The 21,797-nt window shown below is 38.7% G+C and overlaps 1 protein-coding gene across 15 annotated transcripts in view; it reads right to left on the minus strand.

The window, feature by feature from the left end:
- The window catches only part of TCF4 (transcription factor 4), a 371,585-nt gene that overhangs the window by 127,634 nt on the left and 222,154 nt on the right, over positions 1-21,797 (minus strand). For 10 of the 15 annotated variants that reach the window (XM_017850137.1, XM_017850133.1, XM_017850136.1 and 7 more), the window contains 2 exons: positions 764-893; positions 247-296 (listed from right to left, as the gene is read on the minus strand). In XM_017850137.1, the coding sequence (XP_017705626.1) occupies positions 247-296; positions 764-893 (180 nt within the window). The remainder of the gene's footprint in view (positions 1-246; positions 297-763; positions 894-21,797) is intronic. The other 5 variants (XM_017850135.1, XM_017850130.1, XM_017850139.1 and 2 more) reach the window with 1 other exon arrangement.

The following is a 21,797-nucleotide window of genomic DNA, read 5'->3' on the forward strand; positions in this document are numbered from 1 at the left end:
TTCAAGGCTCTCTTTAGAGCTTAACCTGCTGAATATCAACATAACCACCCAGTCTTCCAGGAGGAGAAATTAATCACTCCAATGTGGGTCAGGTGGCTGGATGTGCAGGTCATTTCTACCTCATCCACCTTCTAGATAAACGTGCTGCTCTGGGCGCATGGAAACTCATTTACCTCTATCTCCTTCCCATCGATACAAAACAGAACAAAATAAGCAATATACAAAGCAGAAACAAGCAGTACTTACTGAAGATGGCAAACCTGGAGGAACTTTTCGAACTTTCTTTGTCTGTACCTCTGAAAGAAAATGAAGATGCTGTCAGCTCCCAAATGCCCATTTTCCTAACTAAGATAGATTAAACCACAAAGACTTCTAGATGATACCACATTTCCTTAAATCATTACCTTAGCAAACTGTAGTTACCATGATCACATCTGATACTAGCAGAAATCAAATGCTGCCTTGTTCTTAAAAATGAAGACATTTAACTTTTTGCCACTTTGATCTTTTAAAAGCTTCCTTATGGGTGCAGCCAAGAGAAAACTAGAAATAAGCAGACACCAAAAAAGTTCTGCTACCATAAGTTGTTAACGTTGACCTACTCAGCGTACTGGGGCGAAGTCTCCAGGATGACAACTGAGCCAGATTTTATGGTTTTTTTTGGGGTGGGAGGTAGGATGAGGGGGCGATATTTTAAAGAAAGAAAGAAAAAAAGAAAAAGGCATAATCATCCCTCAGGCATTCAAACAAAGGAACACCTTACCCATGGCACTACTGTGAAGAGGCCTCCTTCGGGGATTATTGCTAGAATACTGATAGTACTGGGAACCAGGTTTGGTGGGCGACAGGGTTCCTGGGTTGCCCATATCCATGTCACCTCCAAGGAGACTCTGCTAAAAGGTTAAAAAGGGAAAACAACCATATAAGTTTAATTTTTTACTTTCACCACCTCCCAACTGATTGTTAGCACTTAAACCAATGTAATAAAGCAAACAGCATCTGCTAAGCTGAGACAATTAAAACAAAACAAAAACTCAAAAGAAAGGCAGTCTAAGAAGCTATCACAGTTTGTGAATTTTTAATTCTTTACTTTTAGAAGGAACGTAGATGATTCCCTTTAAACAATATTTTTTTAAGTCTTTTAAGATGACTCACGTTTTAATTTCACAAAACAAATGGCATTTATATAAGACTAATGTTTCCTTTCTCTAGACTTAGGCTCATATCTGGGAACTATTCATCCCCTTCCTTAACAAGAAGAATCTCATTTTGTGAACGCACACAACTTCCCCCGGCTGCACGCACTGGGAGTGAGTGTAGCCTATGAACTCGACTGAGAACCCTGCCTCTCTGTACCGCATATCATGATTCTCCACGAACTGTCATAGCACCCACAGAAGAGAAAATGCCAACTGAAACAAGAGGAAATTCAAATCCTCACACTAACTCTCAAAATTACAGAAATAGCAGATATTCCATGCTAACAGCCACAAAAGACTTCAGAATGCCCTCTTGAGGTCTATCGGAAACTAAGACACATCCCACAGATTAAACATTTACCTGAACACTAGAAAACTTCCACAATAACCTATCAGTGTGACAATTATTAAACTTTGAAAAATGATGACATCAGAAAGATTATATATAATATTACATTTTCTAAAAACTACATAGAAACTTACCCATAATATATAAATCGTCTGATTATACTCTGCATTGAACACATGGTTCTTTTAATTATTCTGATATGCAATAAAACAAGAGTAGATAGTACCATTTATATTAAGAACAAATTCACTGTTTAATAAAGAAATTTTAAAATTAAGTACTAAAAATCTAACTTTATCGTTACTTGTAATCAACTTTTACTGACTGAACTAATTACTGTCCTTGATAAAGTACAGAATGTGTTTTCCCTAATCTAAATTCTAATCACCATGTCACTCACAACAGACTTAGGGATGCTTCACTAACACACTATTCACATGCAAAATACTCTAAATAGGCCAATTATGACTCTGCCCCTGTTCCCTGGTTAACCCGCTGAGAACTGAAAAATTTCACAAGGCAGTCACCAACTAAAACAAAGCGTCCTTGTTTTAAATTAAGACAGTCTTTTTGATTCCTAAATAGCTCAACAAAGTGGCATGTCTTCTAGTGAAAGCAGTTGGTCAAATATGACCCATAAGCTGGAAAATCAAAAATTCAAACCTCCCCTTTCTACCGCCATATAGCTAAATATCATAAAGAGAACCTCTCTATTCCAAGGGGTTTTTCTGAGTGTTGGATGAGTCATATATAAAGGACTAATCAGCTACTGACAAGCTCGCCTTTACTGATTCCAGCTTAAGACTTTTTCAAGAGATATGTAATAAACATTACTTCAAAATACAACTTCAAGGATGAGATTTCAGATTGAAAGCACATTTTGAGTAATAAACTCGTTGCTAGTATCTTAGCGTTTACCACATAAATACCTGATAAAACCAGATTTATCAGATAAAAATCTGACATCTGTATGCTCAACAATTGCCTCTTTTGAACCTAAGAGACATATTAAAACACTACACAATGCAAACTAAAACATAAGGCTTATTATAATAAAGTTTTGTATAAATCAGAAATCTAGTGACAAAGAATTTATCATTTAGGAGTGGCATTCAAAAATGTTTGAATCTCAACCTAAATTTCACTCTTGGCATTTCTCATTAACAAAGAAAGTTATAGTGAAGTCTGTGTCCAAGTTTTCTTTGAAATTTCCATCAATAAAGCTGTGAATGATTTGAAATCACAACCTCCTTACAGTTTGGTAAATCCACGAATGAGTCTTCATTTCATTGGAAAGGAGTTTGAAAATAACTTCATATTCTAGACACAAATCACCCCTATTTCTTCATTTTCCTTTTTCTAGAAGTATATAAAATATTCAGAAAAGGGCTGAGCAAATACGTTGAAATGCTTGCTTGTGTTTTTAAATGAGTTTAACCACTGGTTAATTCTTCTTGGTCCTGGTGGCAAAGGTTTTCACTCTCAAGAAATTAAATGCATTCAAGGGGTCAACCTAAAAACACATACTTGCTACACTGTCTTTTAGCAGCATTCACAATAGAGCTGTGAAAAATATAAAATGATAACTACAAAACAGCTACAGGCTGTGGTTAACCTTACTGTTGTTAATTTAAAAGAATACAATTTCATGGGCTAGTCATAATACATCACACATCTAACTCTTATATATGCAGGTGCAAGGGCTATGTGCAGTAAGACAGTACTAGGACCAGATAGCACTTACAAACCTTTAGTGGTTCCTGTTAATCTTTATTTTTTTCACAAAGCACATTCCTGTTTCTTTCTCCTTAGATCTGTTTGTTCCTATTTCTTTCTCCCTTGGACAATAGAATCATTCTTCTAAAGCAACAAAATAAACATTTCCTCACATTTAAGGGGGCCCTAAACACCTCCTTAGGGAAAATGAAGATAAAAATATATGTGTTCTTATTATAGAGTATACTTATAAAGTGAACAATGACCATTTACTATTGTTTGGCCTTTACGTCACATACTTAACTCTCTGTAGCAATGAGAAAGATAAATTTTCCACTGGCTGAAAATCTGAGTTTACAAATTTTAAAAGTGAACAGCATGTGATTTAAAGTAAATTAAATTTTGCACAAAATGAATAAGGTATTCGTTTATATTATGAATTTACCTGCATATATATATACATATATATGTATATGTGTATGTGTGTGTGTGTGTGTGTGTATATATATATATATAGCTCTAAAGACAAGTTTATGCTTCATAAAAGTTAAGCCTGAAAACTATGTCTGCTTTCAAATGGGCAAATTCATCCTGGCCTTAAACAGGATTATAATGGTTTTAGGTTTTTCACATTGTGCAAGCTCATGTTCTGCGGTTATGCTGGGTCCCAGTAGTAGGCTGCCCGAATCTGCCAGGAAACACTGGAGGCAGATGTGGCATCTGGCAGAGCTAACCTGTAAATCTTAAACCCATAGTTTAGCATTTTACTTAACTGTTCACAGTGTGATGAGACAAGCCCTTCCCCCTTACTCGCTCCTATTTTTCTTCCCAAAAGACTTACAATACCATAACCAACGAATAAAACACACTGACTTTGTCAACCAGGTTGCAATGTTTTGGGGTTCACCCTCTGCAGCCAATTCCCCTGCAAACGGCCATTCCTAACTTGGCCATTCAAATCCCCAAATACAGCACTCTGTAAGTGTCTTTTTCAATTAAAATTTGGTTGTTTGTTTTACATCAGATTTGTTTGTTTTACATCAGATATGGGTCTCAGAATGTCTTTCAAACACATTCTCAACTCTGCCCCCATTCTGTTTCGGGGGAGCTTCTTAACAACCTTGATCAACCACTGAACTTTGCTTATACAACTGAGAAAGCAAACCATGAATTAAACTTGAGTAACAGAAAAGCAGCATATATCTCAAATTAGATTTATAACTGAATGGTAATCAAAAATAGAACTCACTGCTTGAAGCTTAAATTATCAACTTTTTTCTTGTTAAACTAAAATCATCTTGCTCTGAACTATTATTTCATTTCAGTCAGCACTTTAAATGTAATGGGTGGGTGGTACATTTCTAAAAGGGAAGATTATATTTACACTTAATTATAGATATGACTGAGATCACAGTACGACAAATACTGCTTTTTTGGCTTATAATTAATGCATCTAATAGGTGAATGACCTTGAATTTCAGAGTTGGAACCTGGGAGAGGGAAAAAAGAAGTAGGAGAAGGAAAATCTCTGGAGAAAAGCAAATGTGCCCCTGGTTTCTCAGGGCTTTCTCGATTCTGCGTCACTCCCATTACGTTGTGATCTGCTATCAGACACAACATCTTGGGGGGATGCTGCAGAACAGAGAAAAGCAGTCTCAGATGAAACCAGATTAAGCTCCTTTTCTGAACTATTGCCAAATGCTTGTGAGTCTAATTCATGTTTGGGTATTCTAGTACGCACACAGCTGCAATTCTATTCTTTCATCACAAACCTAAGTGATGTATAGTGGCTTTGTATGGTGAACTGACTCTATAAAGCCAGGATTTTTTTAAATTTTAATACGGAAAAAAAATTCTGAACCACTGTAAAACTTATGAATGCAAAATACATGTGAGGTATCTACCAGACTTTGTGGCATTAAATGCAAAACACACATTGAGTGAAATTACAAATTAGATTTGTTTAAAATACCTTTTATCACAACTGAGGTCATTTCTACATAGTTAATTCTGCACAGAATCGGGTTTTCAAACACACTGCTGAATAAGATTCCTAACAGCCATGGGGAAGTTTCTGTAAATCCCTGTCGAATAGTTGCTGCTGAATTTGCCATTCTGACCACAGAAGGGCCATTGCTGACTTACTACAGTAGCAGGAGGAGGGCGATAATTTTGCTGCTGTTGGCACATACTCTGCAACCTAGAATATATCTCGCACCAAAGGGCAATGAAGAACACAATATTTCCACCTGTCCACTTTTGAACTTCAAAGCTCAAAATTGAAGGTCAGTCTTTGGACAGTCTTCATTCCTGATCCCAAGAGTATACCTTTATAATTTATTTTTATTTCTGTCCTATGCTTGGTTTCAACAAAACAGGACTTGGGCAACTTACAAAGAGTAAGATATCTTGCAAATCAGGAACCTAAAAGACCGTTGTGCTGTAGAGAAATGCAAATTATTGAAATTATTATTTAGCAAATATTTTTAAAGGCTTTTTGTCAGTGTTTTTTATTTCTACATTAAACATGTAATGCACACTGTGTCTGTAACAAGTCAGAAGTAGAATTCAAATCTATTAAGGAAAGAGGGAGGACTTTAAGGTCACACCAATCTGGTTGAACCTTAGCTCAAAGAAATACAGACAATGTAATTGGGGGTTAGTTATGCAACTGCTCTAAACTGTATTTTCTTCCTCTGTAAAAAGGGACTAATAAGAGCTCTATCATAGCATTATCAGGAATAGATGAAACAACATATGTAAAATGTTCTGCAGAGCCAGAGTCCAGCACAGAGCTTACCTCTTCCTTATGTCCCACACAAAATAGTCCCATATTACAATCCACAGATTATTACTGAAAAGATGCATCAAAAGTTATGAGTGATCATTAGATTATCTATTTTCAGATAAAAAAGTACAAGCTGTGACAATAATTTGGAAAAGTTACTATAAATTTTGGAAAAGCTAATAATGAGTTATATATGGGAGTCTACATAACAACGAGGACAGCCTCATGGCCTAGAGCTATACTGGCAACAAGAAATGACTAGGTTTTTTTCCATATTTAATAAAGAAATCGCCCAACAATCTCCATAATTAAATTTAAGTGGCCATTTTCCTGAAACTGCCACAAGGATGAGTTCAGTGGCTCCTTTAATTTTGCTTTTGCACGCATAAGCAAATTGCTACTGTTAATTCAACTATAGGTATGATCAAAACTAGTTACAGTTAGCCAACTAGACATACAAAAATAAGAAATGTATTATATGGGATAGAATTTCATAAATCTTGTGATGTTACATTTGAACTCTTGCTAAAGTATTAGTCACTGATAAATAACTTCAAATATCTTTCAATTTTGTGTTTTGCCACTTACAAGGGTAATTACAGGCATTTAATGAACTTTTATGTGATACTTATCAAATGCTGTTTTAAAAACATATATTTTACTTCTCCACGACATCACAAAAAAATAAAAATAAATGAACACACTCCATAGGTTTGGTTGGAAATGTACGTAATTCCCAAAGAATTCAATTGCCTTACACAAAATTATTTATTTTAGTAGTGATTGTATTTCACCAAACATTCAAAAATTCAAATACATTGTCTTTCCTCATAAGGAAACACAACACCTTATATTTAAATGTTATAATGTGATGCAAAGGTTGCCATGGTAACTAGTACTTAATGTATAATAGAGTAATAGTCAAGTAAAGACTCATGCATTTTGGTATGGAAATTATAACTGCCCAAGGGTTGGCAAGATTTATGCATATACCTATTTGACTCTCATATTTTTTAAAAAAGAATGTATTATTTATTGTATACACTAAAGCGAGGAGGTTTTCTGATGGTTTCTGAAAATCCATTCTGGAATCCCAGGTCATCTATTACATATTAAAAGGGGGATTATATTTGTTGGTGGGAAGGTAGAAATTTAGCAAAAAGAAAACATTGAGGCAATCAGTAACCTATAATAAAAAATGGATTTGAAGAAATCTTATGTAAACAATACAAAATTTAAGATAACTATCTTCCTTGTCAGTTTAAGCTCCTTCTCAGTTCAGGAAGTTCATTTAATATATAATTCACTATGTAGTGAGTCGATATGCTATAATCACTACTTGCCTTAAAAATGTTTCCTTCAGCAATTCTGTGCCAAAGTAAAAATAGAACAATTTGAATACGACCTGTTATTATACTAGGGAATTAGCAACACTTTTGCTATAAATATAAACATGTAGCTATAATAAATGTGCTGAAAAATATATTTGGCCAGGTTGCTATTTTAGCAAAATAAAGGCATATCAAACTGTCACAAGTCAGTCTTCATCATATTGTGTGGAAGTTCCATTTCAAGGTTGTTGTAAATATCTGCCCCTCTGAGCAATATGGCAGCCATTTTTATGTAATTGGCCTCCCTGGAGACAGGGACCAGGGTCATGTGGCCTACTCAGCACCCCACACAGAAGCTCAATTATAGCCTAATGCCCAACTCTGTAAGATATCACTAAAACAAAGTATCCCGCTAACAATCTGCACTTGTAAATAAGGCGACACATCCATCACATGATGGGCAGAAACTGAGATTATCTGGAGAAGCAGTAAATGCTCAATGTAATCTTTAACTCATCCTGAAATTATTTAAGTCCTGACCTTCCTTCCAAAGCTATGCACAGCTTCAAGTCAGTCAGAACTTGATGAGCACTAACTTTTTATCTCCCAAGATTCTTTCCTGAATATCTGACCAAGGGTGTATGGCGCAAAGGTCAAACTAGTGGATATGGCAGCTAAAAGAGGAAATGACTTCTTCATGTTTTAACATCCTACACCTGCGCCTGGCACAGAGCCCTGCCATGGCAAATGCTCACTAAATATTGAAGTAAATGCGGAACTAATGCTATTGGTCAAATTGAGGGCTTAAATAACTACTGTGCTTCTGTTTTTTAGCATAAATCTTATCTTTGAGTCATTCCAACTACTACTGCTGCTAATAATAGCCACCATACTATTAGCATAGGTAGTAATAGCAGTATGAGGAGGAGGATGGATGTGAATATAAGAAGAGTGGCAGGGATGGTAGGTGTAGTAGGAGCAGCAGCAGCTACAAGTCACAGTGTCCACTAAGTGCCAGGCACAGGTGCAGATCCTTTGCATGCTAACAAGGCAGATGATACAAACCCCAATGTACAGATAGGGATGTTCAGAGTGGTTATGTGACCTGACAAATGTCATGTGGCTGGCAAGCAGTGGAGCCAAGCTGGGAATTCAGTTATGTTTGACTTCAAAGCCTATGCTAGTTCTCTGCTCCACACTCCCCAGCTATCTTCTGTGTACTTGGTTTTTCTCCCCCTCCCTCAACCAGTAGAGGCTCTTTTTTTTTTTTTTTTTTTTGAGACAGAGTCTCGCTCTGTTGCCCAGGCTGGAGTGCAGCTTCCGGATCTCAGCTCACTGCAAGCTCCACCTCCCGGGTTTACGCCATTCTCCTGCCTCAGCCTCCCGAGTAGCTGGGATTACAGGCGCCCGCCACCTTGCCCGGCTAGTTTTTTGATTTTTTTAGTAAAGACGGGGTTTCACCCTGTTAGCCAGGATGGTCTCGATCTCCTGACCTCGTGATCCACCCGTCTCAGCCTCCCAAAGTGCTGGGATTACAGGCTTGAGCCACCGCGCCCGGCCAGAAGGCTCATTTTTAAGTCAAGAGCTTGTCCTAAAATTTACTCCATAGGAGCCCATCTAATTAAGTATGGTCAGACAAGCCATGGTGTGAGTGCAACTTACCCCCTGGATAATCCTGGACAATCTGTCTAACCTTGGTGGGCAAAGCTCCTTGTCTGAGAAATGTTGTATAAGAATGTCTACCCATGGTAAGAAGTCAGTTAGATAATACAAAGTGCTTAGCAAAGTTCCTAGCACTTACTGAGGCTTCATTGTAAGGAGTATTTTTAAATATATTGTATATTTAAAAATCTTACTATATACTAATACAGAATGTGTTATAAGTTTGGATGAAATGATACGATGTATGATATATAAGTCATGCATAGAAAGATTATATAAGTTTCCAATAGGCCCAAGACACACGAGACTGTAAAACAGCATGCCCGCTTGGACAACTGAAATCTCAGTTCTTCAATCTGATCCTCCTACTACCTCCGCCTCTGCTCTCCACAGCTGTCTGCCACTCATCTCTAATCTTGATCTCCACAATGAGGTCAATAATATTCTCTAAAAAGGTTCAAATTCTTTTTCTTTTCTTCATTATTATTTCTTTTCCCCCAGTCTTCTTCCATTTCAATCCTCTTCCTTCTAGACATTTCCTTTCACTTCATCTGAAAAATTCATCTGTTGTAACATTTATAGCATTCTATGGAAAGTAACTCTTTTTTCTCCTTTCTAATCTGTGGGATCCTCAAGGGCAGAAAGCGAGCTCCAATCATCTTTGTATTCCTGGCATCCAACAGAATGGGTCCCGGTACACAGTATACCCTCAGTACAGGCCAACTGGATAAGATAATTTATTAGCTATGGAAGATGCTTGCATGATTTCAACCATCACTAGTGTAAACATGCCTTCTCCATCTCTACCCCAACAGACACGTAATTCCTCCATCTCTATATTCAGCCTTGTCCTCAGCGTTCCTCCTGTGCCTCTGGAGTGGTTTTTAAGAACATCACCTCATGAATGCTTCATACAAAACGTAAAATTTGATCCTTAATATGCAAAAGGCTCAATGCATCTTTTCCACAAAACTTCTGCTGATTCCTAATTACACTTTCAGTCCTTTAAAGTACATTTGAAGAGTAAGAACTTGTAATGTCTGTGAGGAAATCAGTTGTTTTTCTAGACACATGATGGCTTACTTTTGTTCTTATCTATGATAGGTTTGGTTGAAAATGGTGAAATTTCTACAATACATAGGGCTATTAAATGGTTCATCATTCACCCAAAGGGCCTGGTTCTAAAAAGAATTTGGAACAGTTGGGATAATGCAGGCACTGCTCAGGAGAAACAGATTCAGTAGTGCCATATAATTCAGTAGAAGAAACACAGAAGGAGAGAGGACAAATAAACAGCAAGAGAAGGGAATGGTTACTGTGGGAACACAGCATATGAAATAGGTTAGGAGAACTTAAAACGGCTGGCTAAAAATATGACTCCCCTTAGCAGGTAGCAAGGAAGTCTTAACATGATATTGAGCACTTGGATTCTACCTTCTTAACTACTGACAATAGGCTGGGTCAGCTAGGGTCAAAGCCACAAAAATAGCCATCGGAGACTAGAGATAGAACTTAGATAATTAAGACAACAACGTAAGAACTGAATAAAAATTTCGGTGTATTTCTTCATAGGAAGTGATATGGCCCAATTTTTCTTAGACTATGCGTGCATCAATTTGTCTGAACTCTTCCAACAATGTCAACTTTTCCAGAATGGCACAATTAAATACCTAAAAACAATCTTCTAAGACCGAGGTCACAAAACATTTTTTTAAAGGACCAGATAGAAAATATTTTAGTCTTTGCTGGCTATATGGTCTCTGTTGCAAACTCCCAACTCTGCCATTGTCACACTAAATCAACTGTGTATAATATGTAAATAAACAGGTCAGACAGTGTTCCAGTAAAACTTTATTTATAAAAAGAGGCTGTTGGTTGGATTTAGCCTTAAGTCATAATTTGCTAACTGCCCTCCCCCTCTTTTTGAGAGAAGTCTCTCTGCCACCAGGCTGGAGTGCAGTGGCGCGATCTTGGCTCACTGCAACCTCCGACTCCCAGGCTCAAGCGATTCTCCTGCCTCAGCTTCCTGAGTAGCTGGCACTACAGGCGCACACCACCATGCCCAGTTAATTTTTGTTATTTTTAGTAGAGGTGGAGTTTCACCATGTTGGCCAGGATGGTTTCAATCTCTTGACCTCATGATCCACGTATGTTGGCCTCCCAAAATGCTGGGATTACAGGTGCGAGCCACCACACCTGGCCTGCTAACCCCTTTTCTAAAAGAAAGGTATAGGACATATTCTCAATGTTCAATTACACTGCTGGGGTAGAAATGTCATGAGATTTATGGATGCTATCTTCAGACTTCTCTCTCTCCATCATCCAGCCTCACCTAGAACACTGGTGCACTGTGGACAGAATTGGCCTCCCAAAATTCAGAGCTGCTCCTGTTCCATCAAGCAGACAAAACTTCAGAACTCGAAAATGCTGAGCCCCCAGCTCTACTCATGGCCAATCTAGTAGGAATCTACCTCCCAGCCCTCTCTTTCCTTTCACACATTTCTCCACTAAGATGCACTGAACACCTACTATGAGCCAGGCACTGTTCTAGGCACTGGGAAGACAGTCCTCATCTGTCTCTTCCCATCCCTGCAGCCTACCTATAGTCAGAGTCATATGGAATTGCTCACAGTTTCCTAATTACTCTCTAGCTCAGACAAACGTTTCTCTGCACTTTTACAAAGGCTAACCTCTCTTTCTGGAAGACCCTTTCTTCCCATTCCACGGCAGAGAAGCCACTTCCAAACAACCCTGAGGACTGGTCAGCTGTTATCTCCTTGAGACTCCTTCCCCAACATAGCTGGGGAGGTCAGCTTCCCTACCCCGGGCTTCAGGCCACTCCCTCATCACAAGGCCTTGGCATTACAGGCAGATGTGGGAGGGAATGTCCTCATTGTTGAGTCTCAAGCGCCAGCACACACATGCCACTCAGTAAATGGCAGCAGTCATACAAATAACAGCAAATATCTATACAGTGCTTGGTACGTTTCAGGCTGTTGGCTATGCAACTTATTTAATATTAATAACCCCCCAAGGAGGGGATTCTACTAAGACTGCTTTACAAATAAGGTGGCCTGAGGCAGAAATAAGTGAAGTATCCACCCAAGATTATTTGAAAAATATTTGAAGATGCATGAATAACCAAACTGTGTGAACTCCACTCATCTTTCTTACATCTTCTGGACTCACACTGTTCCTGGAAATCTCACATCTGAAATTTTCAGTAATCAACTCATGCTTATCCTGAAATCACATGCTTGGAGCCTCCCAACTGCCTTTTCCTGTCTTATCTCCAATGACTGCCAGTTTCAGAATTTTAACTCTAGTTCAAAGAAAATGGCCAGGTATGGTGGCTCATGCCTGTAATCCCAGCATTTTCAGAGACCAAGGTGGGAGGATCACTTCAGCTCAAGAGTTCAGGAGTTGGAGGCTGCAGTGAGTTATGATGCCACCACTGCACTCCAGCCTGGGCAAGAGAATGAGACTTTGTCTCCAGAAAAAAAAAAAAAGAAGAAGGAAGAAGGAAGAAGGGAGGGAGGGAGGGAGGGAAGGAACGGAAGGAAGAAGGGAAGGGAGAAGGGAAGGGAGAAGGGAAGGAGAAGGGAAGGAGAAGGGAAGGAGAAGGGAAGGAGAAGGGAAGGAGAAGGGAAGGAGAAGGGAAGGAGAAGGGAAGGAGAAGGGAAGGAGAAAAGGGTAATCTCGGGACATATGGGCACTGGGCCTACCGGGACAGGGAAGCGCGCCGAGTGGAAGTTGGAAGGGAAGGGTGTTAGAAAGGGTAGGGAAGGGAAGAAGGAAGGAAGGGAAGAAGGAAGGGAAAGGGAAGGGAAGGCAAGGGAAGGGAAAGGAAGGGAAGGGAAGGGACAGGAAGGGAAGGGAAGGAAAGGTAGAGGGAGGAGAAGAGGAAGAGAAGAAGAAAGGAAAAGAAAAGAAGAAAACGTGTATCTGACCTTGACTTTTGGGCTCCAATGTCCCTTTTTTGAAATCCATTCCAAACTTGCTTATTCCATAAAATCTTTGTAAAAATAACTGGCCTCCAATCATTCGGTTTACTCGATATTCACACACATAACATTATAACCAGCCTTAAATGTTTATGAGAAAGATGCTATTAAAATAACAAACAAGCAAATAACTTTACAGAGTTAGAACAGGACTGTGATCTTTAAGTTTCCTTAGAGTAATTGTAGAGCATTTGCATTTATAAATATTCTATTTTCTCTCCACGGATATAAGACAGAAATATTCTTATTATGTTTTCTTATATTTCTCATTATAAATATATTTAGATATTCAGCATATGACACTGACTTGCTGAACTAGTTCACAAGCCAGTTTAACAAAAATCATGAAAGGATTCAGCAGTATAAACACTTTTAAAAGACTGAAATAATCTTGTATATCAATTTTTAAAAGAAAATCTTTTCACACAAAGATTTCCCAGGAAAGTACTTGCATAAATGTGATTGGATGACTCAAAATTAAAGGAGACTTTAATGCAAATTCAAACAAATTCCAAAGACAGAAAAATGAATAGGGTAGAGAAGACGCAAATTCTAAAGTTTATCTGGAATATTAATGTATGATAACAGTTAAGACAATTTTTACAAAGATGTAAGTTGAGAATATATACATTTTAAACAAAGTAAATTAAAGCGATGTGTTGCTGCTGCCTGATCAGGAAATATTACAGAGAGATTTATGGCAAAGTTGTCATTGCAAAAAAAAATCAATGAGAAAATGATAAATTATTCAATAAATGGTAACTAAAGTTTGTTTAGCATGTAAGGGGAAAATTTACATTTTGCTTCATACTTTATACTAAAATACATTTAAATGCAAAGGTTAAAACATGAAAGCCTGAGAATAAAATATAAGCAATTAAATAGAGATGGCCTTTGTTAGCTATGATATTAGAGCTAGAAAAATGAGAACATATTGGGACCCAGAGTACATACTTGTTTTTCAGAACATTACCCAGCTGGGCGCGGTAGCTCATGCCTGTAATCTCAGCACTTTGGGAGGCCGAGGTGGGTGGATCACTTGAGGTCAGGAGTTCAAGACCAGCCTGTACAACATGGCGAAACCCCATGTCTCTACTAAAAGTACAAAAATTAGCCAGTCGTGGTAGTGCATGCCTTTAATCCCAGCTACTCGAGAGGCTGAGGTAGGAGAATTGCCTGAACCCAGGAGGCGAAGTTTGCAGTGAGCCAAGATCGTGCCACTGTACTCCAGCCTAGACAGAGCGAGACTCTGTCTCTAAATAAATAAATAAATAAAAATAAAAGCATTATCCAATCCACACAAAGAAAAGTTGAACAAAATATTTTAACAAATATTTAATGAAAAGATAAATACTCTTAATAAATAAAAAGCTCTTACATTGTAATAAGAATAAAACTAAACAGACTGGGGAGGAACATGAACCACTCCTTTATAAAAGGAATGAATTTGAAATTTGGCAATAAATATATGACAAGCTATTTGGCAAATTTAAAATAAAACAAATTTTTCAACTGTCAGTGAGGAAGTTCACTTTCATATATAGCTAATGGGAATGTAATCTGGTATAAACTTCCTGGAAGGCAAGTTAAAATGTACTGCAAAATATTAAAAGCATATGCCTCTGACTTAGAATTTTCAAATTAAAAATTTTAACTCTATGGATAATACTGGACAAGTGTACAAAAATATGTGTGCACAGATGCCTATGGTAACATTATGTCTGTGAAAATTTAGAAAAGCCTAGCAGTAGTTTTATTAAATTAATGAAGATATATAAAATAATGTGGCAAATTTACGTTTAATGAAAAAGCATGTTTTTAAAAGTAGCATCTGTAGCATATGACCTGTTTTCCTACAAAGTATCTTCAAGTTTAACCATTCTCTACAATTCCTCCATCCTCAGTCAAATCATGATGTTCATCAGAATATTTCTCATTTCGGCAAATTCTGTGGTTTCTATTTGTTATAAAAAACATAACCTGAGTAACTTCACAGAGTCCCGCAAGGTAATGCAAGGTAACTTTAGGTAGTAGCGAAAAACAGAACGAAGAATATCTTCATTTCGGAAACCTCTCTTGAACTTTGTTTACTGCAGGATAAAGACTAAGTTGATTATGTCTGTGCAAGCACACACCAGGTGAAAGCTGCCAGGGGAGTCTATCAGATACTCAAGAGCCTTCTATAGAATGTACTGAAATCTTTCAAAGTCTATATATATGAGACAAGACCACCTGACCAATTTTTAAAAATCTGTAAGCTAAGTTGATTTTCATTTTCCACATGGAGACTGTCATTATTTATAATTTACTAATGTACATTAAAAATACGTAAGGACTGGGCACGGTGGCTCATGCCTGTAATCCTAGCACTTTGGGAATTGAGACGGGCAGATCACAAGGTCAGGAGATCGCGACCATCCTGGCTAATACGGTGAAACCCTGTCTCTACTAAAAATACAAAAAATTAGCCAGGCGTGGTGGCACGCACCTGTAGTCCCAGCTACTCAAGAGGCTGAGGCAGGAGAATCGCCTAAACTCGGGAGGTGGAGGTTGCAGTGAGCCGAGATCATGCCACTGCACTCCAGCCTGGGACTCCATCTCCAATATATATAATGACTGGGCTTAGCAGATGTGTAGATTCTCCTCTTGCTGGGTCCCACTTTTCTGTTAAGGCTTACTTCCTTACTGCTTTTGTCCAAATTATTTCTTGCAGAAGCACTGGATAAATGCCTGCATTGCCATGGAGTGAGAACAACTTCGGAGTGGGTCAATTCCGCAAAGCAGAGTGGCACAAAGCAGTAATCATGCTGTTTTCTTTGTCTGCCAAAAGTCAGCTCCCTAATGCTCTCCCCCAACCAACAATGGACCTTACAGTGAGTCCATCAGCCTTTCAACTAATAGGCTTTGAGGGACAAACGAAACAAATCTGAAGTTTTGGTTGGGCACAGTGGCTCACGCCTATGATCCCAGCACTTTGGGAGGCCAAGGTGAGTGGATCACCTGAGGTCAGGAGTTCAAGACCAGCCCTGGCCCAACATGGTGAAACCCCACCTTTTCTAAAATACAAAAAAAAAAAAAAAAAAAAAAAAAAAAGTATGCATGCCTGTTATTCCAGCTCTCAGGAGGATGAGGCAGGAAAATCGCTTGAATCTGGAAGGCAGAGGTTGCACTGAGCTGAAATCGCGCCACTGCACTCTAGCCTGGGCAGTAAGAGCAAAACTCCATCTCAAAAAATAAAATAAAAAAAATAAAAAATAAAAATCTAATGTATGGGAGGAACTAATTGTAAAATTGTTTATACACACACACACGCACGCACACACACATATATACACACATACACACACACACACACATATATATTGACTATGTGGATAGGCCTTCTTTATTTTGTATTTCTAAATCTTCTATGAACTGAAAGAAGGAAGACATTCATTTAAGGGATTTAAAACCTTTATGAAAAGTGATTCTTATTTATTTGTTACTTGGTTTTGTTTTCTTCAGAAAAGGTAGATATTTATTTATTTGTTCATTTGAAGGTTCACAATCTCTCGCCCTCAACTATAAAATTCCAGAAGGTTTGAAAGCTGTAGTTTGTGATAAAACCTGAACTAATGTGAGAATATCTACATATCCACAGTTTTTGTTTTTGTCTTACTAGGTGTATCTATTCATGTTTTGCTATAGAAATAATCTACATATACACTGTGGCTGTTTCAGACTTCACTGGGGAGTTACACAGGGCATGTTGTATACACCATATTAACTTCATAAAATGCAAATGATTCTTAAATTCTGAAATACCTATGGCCCCAAGGGTTCTAAATAAGAGACGGTGGCATGTAATAGTCTTTTTCCTACAATGTGCTTAAAGGTGTGGCTTAAAAGAAAATATACTATGTCAATCATCTTTTAATTACTTTTAGAGATAATGTCAACACCTAAACCTATTTAAACAAAAAAGTGTCTTTCAATTGCCTTAGAATATTCACACCTAGCCTGTTCAATTTTGGCACATGTATTTGAGCACAGCCAGTTTGTTCAAACCGAGTGGGTCCTCTACAGGAAGACAGTGTAGCATTTTACTTTATGGTTTGCCATAGGGTCATTTTTTTTCATTGCTGGGGAGCATTTTCGTATGTTTGCTCTATGGTCATTTTTGGCTTTACTGAAGAGCATGCTTACATACAAATGTCCATATTTCCATATGCATATACATTTCAATATGTATATAAGCATGATCATAACTATTAACAATTTTGGTTGTTTTGATTTGAAAATTACTTACCTGGACATTTAATTTTAAGTGTTATTTGAAGGAAGTTTGATATACCCAAAATAATTTACGGGTCAACCACCCAGGTTTTACTCATGTGGTAGAGATGAAAATCATCTCCCTTAGGGCCAAGGCGATCTTTGCTCCGCAATACGTCTTGCACATTCAAAACCAAAAAATTTCTCAGCACACAGCTCTAAAATTGTCAGGGCAATCTGGTGTAGACCAGCTGTGTACATGTGTTCACGGGTGTGATTAATTATGTGTGCCTATGTGTATGTGAGTGTATGTGTAATAAACACACAAAAACAACTGATATTAATTGGTTTATTTGTATACTTCCTCCATCCCAACGCACACAAACCTATCTGCCATCCTCCCTCCTTCTGCAAACATACAGTGCAGTCTTGGAACTCCTATTCCTTTGCCTGAATGGCCAATACTGGGTAAAGGGGTTGAGGAAATTATAACATATCAAGAACATTTTTGGCTGGGTGCAGTGGCTCACCCCCGTAATTCCAGCACTTTGGGAGGCCGAGGCGGGCGGATCACGAGGTCAGGAGATCGAAACCATCCTGGCTAACGTGGTGAAACCCCGTCTCTACTAAAAAAATACAAAAAACTAGCCGGGCATGGTGGCAGGCGCCTGTAGGTCCCAGCTACTCTCGGGAGGCTGAGGCGAGAGAATGGCATAAACCCGGGAGGCGGAGGATCGAGACCATCCTGGCTAATACGGTGAAACACCGTCTCTACTTAAAATACAAAAAAACCTAGCCCGGGCGACAAGGCGGGCGCCTGTAGTCCCAGCTACTCGGAGGCTGAGGCATGGAGAATGGGCGTAAACGGGAGGCGGAGCCTTTGCAGTGGAGCGAGATCCGGCCACTGCACTCCAGCCTGGGTGCGCAGGAGCAAGACTCCGTCTCAAAAAAAAAAAAAAAAAAAAAAAAAAATTAGCCGGCATGGTGGTGGGCCGCCTGTAGCCCAGTTACTCAGGAGGTTGAGGCAGGAGAATGGCGTGAACCAGGAGGTGGAGTGAACCCGGGAGGTGGAGCTTGCAGTGAGCCGAGAATCGTGCCACTGCTCTCCAGCCTAGGCGACAGAGCCAATACTCCGCTCAAAAAAAAAAAAAAAAAAAAATAAAAAAAAAGAGAACATTTTCATAGTTCAACCAAGTTTCAGGATTCTGCTGTTTGGTGGCCCCTTCACCAATGCAATGTAGGAGTGTATATGATGTCTTTAGAGGACATGTACAATCCATAAGGTAATTTCTTCCATAAACATTCTTGTCACATTTCAGCAACTATTCTAAGCACTGAAGATAACTGACAAATCAACGTCCTCCTCATTTATGAATGTGCAGGAAAACATGAACAAGGAAATAAATTAGTAGAGTAGGATTTAAACACTTGCCTCTTCTAGTGAAATGAGTGAGGTTTGCAAGGCATTCTATATATTCAAACAGAAGATAGTATGTAAAATACCCCCAAAAAGCTGTAAAATATGCAAAATGAATGATTAACAGATAGTCAAACTCTAGATTAGATTTAGAAAAGAGAAGAAGCTTCATTAAATCAATTTACTTATGGCTATTTTGTAACTGCCAATGAAATAATCATTAATAGATCCTAAAACAAACAGGTGAAAGACAATGTAAAACTCTGTATTAGGGAGATCTGGTGGGCAGCACATGAACTCACTGAACAATCTAAGCATTGTGAGAAATGAACAGCCACATACTATCTCTTGAGTGAAGCAAATAACATATCCAAGATTACCCATGAAAAAACCTCATAGTGTTTTCAACCGCACGCGGTGGCTCATGCCTGTAATCCCAGCACTGGGGGAGGCCGAGGCAGGGGGATCACCTGAGGTCAGGAGTTCGAGACCAGCCTGGCCAATAGAAAAGAAACCCCATCTCTACTAAAAATACAAAAATTAGCAGGGCATAGTGTCATATGCCTATAATCCCAGTTACTTGGGAGGCTGAGTCAGGAGAATCACTTGAACTCAGGAGATGGAGATTGCAGTGAGCTGAGATCATGCCACTGCACTCCAGCCTGGGTGAGAGAGGGAGACTCCATCTCCAAAAACAAAACAAACAACAACAACAACCACAGAAAGTCATGACATTTATAGATGTTATGTTAGTCTCACTCTCCCCATTAACCCATCCTCACCTAGAACATTCACACACTGCAAACAGAATTGGTCTTTTAAAAACAAAACAAAACAAACAACACAAAAAAAGCCCATAGTGTTTTAAGAACGTTTTCAAATTTGTGTTGGGCCACATGCGTCCTGTGGGCCACGGGTTAGACAAGCTTGCCCTAATTGCAAGTATCGGCTTATAGGAAGTACGGAGAACAGATGAACATGGTGTATGACACCACAAAGAAGCAATCAGCCAAATCCATAATGTGGGCTTTCTACAGGAAAATGAACCCACTTTTAATATTTAAAAAGAGGGAGACTGGCCATGTTGTAGATTTTAAGACTTCAAAGTCATGATAATCACATGCAATGTGTGAACCTGGTTTGGATTCTGATTCAAACACGCCAGTTGTAAAAAGGCATTTGTGAGACAACTGAGGAACGTCTCAGTATGCTATTAAGAATTCCTGATAGTCTTGCTAGCTGCAATATGGCACCATGGCTATGTAAAACAAAGGAGGGGGCTCATTTGTTAGAGATGCTCCCAAATTACTTGTAGGTGAAATAATATGCTGTCGAGGCTTTGCCTTAAAATATTTCAGGAACATAAAGTGAATGGGATGCTATATAACAAAAGACTAGGAAAATGGTGACATCTGTTGAAACTGGATAATGAATACAGTAGCACATCTTATAATACTCTATTTTTGTGTGTATTGAAACCTTCCATAATGAAAAGTACAAAAGTTTGACATGTCAATAATGTAAATTCTACACGTTTTGATACTTAAGGAGAGAGATTGAGACTCAAACTCTCTCCTCAACACCAGTAGTGGAGTTAAAAATCTACTGATTTCTTTAAGATTTATATTTTGTCTCTTTCTCAGTGTAACAGAATTTTTTAAACTGCCAGCGAGACATGTTCCTTGGAGACACCAGACTGAAGGTCAAGCAGATGGTCAGGGAAAGAAACAGAAGTCCCACTTGATTTGAGGACAGGCTACAAATGTGTCCCTTTGGCCCCTGTGCCACAATGCTGGTTTCCTTTTCAAGTCAAGGTGAAAGTGGCTGAGGTCCATGAAAGAGGATCAGGTGGCACGTGACATTCCTTACAAAGAAATACACATTCCCCACAAGCACATCAAGATAACCAACATCATACATTCTCCCTGTGAATTCACGTTGCCCTCACACCTGCACAGGTGCTCACCAGGAAATTTTAAAATATTTAAATATTCTAATTTTGGCATTAAGACAAAAAAAGCTGTCGGGGGGTAGTGGGGCAGATATCAGCAGCTGTATTTTTTAAGCTGACAAATAAAAATGTATTCATTAAATGTTTATAAATGTCAAAATTCAGCAGTTTACTAAACTGGGTTATTTGGCTACTGCTCAAACATCAGCTTGTCAATCTGCAGAAAAGAGCTGTGCATTTTTAGCTTTCAATTAAAAAGTGAAAATCAAAGTTTTATTTGTTTGTGTTTGTGGGTGTGTGTGTGTTTTAAAATGTATTCTGCAATGGATCAAAGGGAAGCTGCCGGTGCCTCCAACATTGGGTTCAGGTCCCAGTCCTGGCCATCCCATCATGGAGGACAGGCCTTCAGAGTTGGAGTGCTGCAGTAACTTTACCCACAACCAGTACAGTCTGACACCCAGTATCAACATTATGTTAAAAAGAGAAGTCTGGGCACAATGGCTCATGCCTGTAATCCCAGCACTTTGTGGGGCTGAGGCAGGAGGATTGCTTGAGCCCAGGAGTTTGAAACCAGCCTAAGCAACACAGCAAGACTCGGTCTCTACAGAAAATAAAATAGAAAAAGAAAATTTAGCCAAGTATGGTGGTGCACACCTGTGGTCTCAGCTACTTGAGAGGCTGAGGTGAGAGGATCACCTGAGTCTGGGAGGTCAAGGGGACGGTGAGGTGTGATTGCATCAATGCTCCAGCCTGAGCTCAATACATAGACAGGTAGGTAGGTAGGTAGGTAGGCAGAGAGACAGACAGACAGACAGATAGATACAACATAGAAACACTCAACCAACTGAACAAAACTGCAAAGAGCTTAAGTGAACACCTTAGCCAGTCCTCCTAGTTCGAAATGGGCCACTCACCACAAGGATGCTTTTCTCAAAACAAGAATTTTAGGATACTCAGACTGTACATATAGTGCAAATGACAACTCTCCCCCCACAAAATTAGAGTGCAGTGATCTAATGATGCCTCAAAGCACGAAAAAAGGGATGAAAGTGTCTCCTTAGATAGGAATAAAATCAATTTACACAAAAAAGAGACCAACAAAAAGGTGTGGGGCTGAGACCATGAA

The sequence above is a fragment of the Rhinopithecus bieti genome, unplaced genomic scaffold (assembly GCF_001698545.2).
Source record: "Rhinopithecus bieti isolate Rb0 unplaced genomic scaffold, ASM169854v2 scaffold_33303, whole genome shotgun sequence".
NCBI lineage: Eukaryota > Metazoa > Chordata > Mammalia > Primates > Cercopithecidae > Rhinopithecus > Rhinopithecus bieti.